The sequence below is a fragment of the Phytophthora sojae genome, assembly GCF_000149755.1.
Source record: "Phytophthora sojae unplaced genomic scaffold PHYSOscaffold_4, whole genome shotgun sequence".
In the NCBI taxonomy this organism is placed as follows: Eukaryota; Oomycota; class Peronosporomycetes; order Peronosporales; family Peronosporaceae; genus Phytophthora; species Phytophthora sojae.
This window is the reverse complement of record NW_009258118.1, coordinates 1,343,864-1,346,838: the sequence shown is the minus strand read 5'-3', so window position 1 is coordinate 1,346,838 and position 2,975 is coordinate 1,343,864. Positions and strand designations below refer to the sequence as shown.

At 60.2% G+C, this 2,975-nt stretch overlaps 3 protein-coding genes across 3 annotated transcripts in view; 2 read left to right on the top strand and 1 right to left on the bottom strand.

Moving 5' to 3' along the window:
* Window positions 1-226: 226 nt before the first annotated feature.
* Window positions 227-544, bottom strand: PHYSODRAFT_460851 (hypothetical protein; the record flags this gene model as incomplete). The annotated part of the gene is made up of 1 exon (XM_009527609.1): window positions 227-544. A coding segment is annotated over one exon (318 nt), but the record flags the coding sequence as incomplete, so codon positions are not given.
* An 871-nt stretch (window positions 545-1,415) lies between these two features.
* On the top strand, window positions 1,416-1,679 carry PHYSODRAFT_448503 (hypothetical protein; the record flags this gene model as incomplete). Its single annotated transcript, XM_009527608.1, has 1 exon — window positions 1,416-1,679. A coding segment is annotated over one exon (264 nt), but the record flags the coding sequence as incomplete, so codon positions are not given.
* Window positions 1,680-2,301: 622 nt separating this feature from the next.
* Window positions 2,302-2,975, top strand: part of PHYSODRAFT_251709 (hypothetical protein) — a gene marked incomplete at both ends in the record, with an annotated part of 10,739 nt that continues 10,065 nt past the window's right edge. Inside the window, one exon of the mRNA XM_009527607.1 lies at window positions 2,302-2,363. Coding sequence (XP_009525902.1) covers window positions 2,302-2,363 — 62 coding nt within the window. The remainder of the gene's footprint in view (window positions 2,364-2,975) is intronic.

Sequence of the window (2,975 nt, the reverse complement as noted above, 5' to 3'; positions counted from 1 at the left end):
GCGGCGCGGCCAGTGCGAGCAGCGGCGTCGTTACGGTGTCGAGCGCGGCTGCCACAGGCTCGAGCGTGAGCGGTGACGTGGGCGTCAGCACTGGCGATGCCGACTCCGGCGCGTCGGGATTGTTGTCAGTTGCGTCTGGCGGCAGCGCGAGCGGGTCGAGCGGGTCTGTGGTCGTGTCGAGCGGTGTTTCAGACTCGTCGGACGCAGGCAGCGTGCAGATTCGCGGCGGGCCGACTGGAAGCACGAGCGCGCGCGGGGGCTCTGTGTTCGTGTCGTCCGGCGAGGACGGCGCGGTGAGCTTGTCGAGCGGTGTTCGTCGCAGTGCTGCCGGCGGCACGGTCGAAGTTGTTGCCGGCGATAGTACGGATAGCACTACGGGTGGCGGCTCGGTGAGTGTGCGCGGCGGATCTCTGACGGCGTCATCTGGTGTTGCTGGAGGCGTCGCCTTAACTGGCGGTGTCGGTTCGTCTAGCGCTGCGACCGGAGGCGGCATCGTTCTGGCCGGCGGCGCAAGCGATGCTGGCGCAGGTGGTGTCGTGGACATTGCTTCGGGTGCGGGTTTGCTGGGCAGCGGCGACGTGAGCGTGACGAGCGGTGCTTCTGCGAGCGGAGACGCATTGAGCGGTTCTGCGACGATCGGGAGCGGCGCGTCGGTGGATGCAGCGTCGGGCGTGGTGACGCTGTCTTCCGGTTCTTCGGGGTCGGGTAGCAGCGGCGACGTGTCCGTGCAGTCTGGCGAGGCGTCTACCACAGCAGGCAGTGTGTTTGTGTCGGGCGGTTCTAGCAGCTCGTCGACGGGCGGCGCGGTGTCGGTGTCTAGCGGCACTGGCAGTGTCTCGAGCGGCGTTGTGTCGGTCGGAAGCGGCATTGCTAGCGGTACGTCTGCGTCTGGTGGTGTGTCGGTCGTGTCTGGCTCTGCGGTGGACGGCGCATCTGGTGCTGTTAATGTGGCCAGCGGATCTAGTACAACGGGGTCCGGTGGTTTGCTGAGCGTGGCGGGCGGTTCCAGCGGCGCGGCAGAGTCGGGAGGAAGTGTTCTCGTGACTGGCGGCGATTCGGAGACGGGTTCGTCCGGTTCCGTGGACGTGAGCGGCGGAACTTCCTCATCCAGTGGATCTGGCGGCGCGGTTAGCGTCTCCGGTGGTTCATCTTCCAGTGGTGTGGGAGGTGACCTGATGCTGTCAGGTGGCGATTCCGAAAGTGGTGTTCCGGGTCAGGTGTCCATCGAGACGCAGTCGAGCTCTGACGTTACCCAAGTGGGTGGTATTGCTATTAGCGCTGGCAGTGGTAGCGCTGGCGGAGCAGTGTCTATTGTATCTGGTGATCGGAAGGGGTCCGTTGATATCGGAAGTGACGGGAGTGTTTCTATTGCAAGTGATGGTGGCGACGTATCTATTGACGGTGTGTTTACCAAACAAACTTCTACACAAGAAGCGCTCTTCGAAAATCCGAATTCAAATACGGCGGACGGGATTGTTTTTCGCGTGCGTAATGATATGGTGGTTGGTACCGTTCCAGCACAATTCCCCCAAGTCATATCTCCCTCGGATCGACGAATCAAGACCAACATCGAGGACGTGGACGAGGATGATATTCTTCAGCGGTTGCAGACGCTTGAAATCAAACAGTATCGATACACAGACGAATGGAGACGGATTCGTGGCATCGAAGATTCGGTTGTGCGCGGAGTGATTGCTCAACAAGCTCGCGAAACCTTCCCAGAATACGTCAGTGTCCAAGACTTCTATCTGAACGAAAGCGATTTCGGTCTGATGAACTTTCATCAAATCGATAAGCAGAAAGTCATCCTCGACCTCGTTGCTGCTATTCATGCCCAACATCGACGTTTTCATGTGTCGGCCAATGCACCAGAAAAAAGCGGGGATGTAACCGTGTCTAGCGCAGACTCGGGTGGATACGCTACCAGTAGCAGCACGGCAGGAACTGGTTCTGTCTCGATCGAGTCTGGCAAGTCTGAATCAAGCTCATCTGGCAGTATTCAAATCGTTTCAGGGGATGCCCCTAACGGCCAAGCCGGCAACATTGTTGTTGGTGTTGGCGATAGTAACGACCAGGGCGGCAGTATTTCCCTTGAGGGTGGAACGACTTCTGGTGATGCAAGTGTTGGTGGATCGATTGCAATTTCGTCAGGGGGGAGCAGTGGAGGTACTTCAGGAAGCGTAAGCGTTGGTACAACTACCTCGGGAACTGCCGGTGACTCTGGGGATATTATACTGGCGTCGGGAAATACCAATCTCGGTTCAACCGGTTGGATTGAACTTCTTTCAGGTGACTCGGTGAATGGCAACAGTGGCAGCGTGGCGATCGGCGCTGGTTCCAGCTCAGCTGGAAGTGGTGGACGAGTGACGTTGTCGGCCGGTGCGTCCGGTTCCAGTGGCGCCGGTGGGTCAGTGAGCGTCCAGTCGGGCGCTTCGGCTGGCGGTGCCACTGGCGAAGTTTCGATCTCTTCCGCGTCTAGCTCGGGCTCCAAGGCGCGCGGAAGCGGGAACGTGACGCTGACAACTGGCGATGCGGATACGAGTGTAGGACTGACGTCCATTTCGGGAGGTTTTTCATCGACTGGAAGTGGCGGCAGTGTGCTTGTTGGCGCGGGCGACAGCTCGAAGGCCGCTGGTGGGAGCGTGAGCATCGTGTCGGGCACGTCCGTTGTGGGCGACTCAGGCAAAGTGGGCTTGCGCTCTGCTGCGGTGTCATCATCTGCGAGCAGTGGAGCCGTCCAGATCGAATCGGGTAGCTCCTCGAGCGGTCTGTCGGGCGATGTGCTCATCAGCAGTGGTGCTTCCGCGTCTTCCGCCTCAGTCGGGTCCGTGCGTGTGGCAGGCGGCGCATCGAACTCCGCTAGCGGTGTCGGCGGTGCTGTCGCCATGACAGGTGGATCTTCCAGCACTGGAGGGGACATCGGTGTGAGTGGTGGCACTGGTTCGTCGAAGGGCGGTTCGGTCAATGTGCTTGCT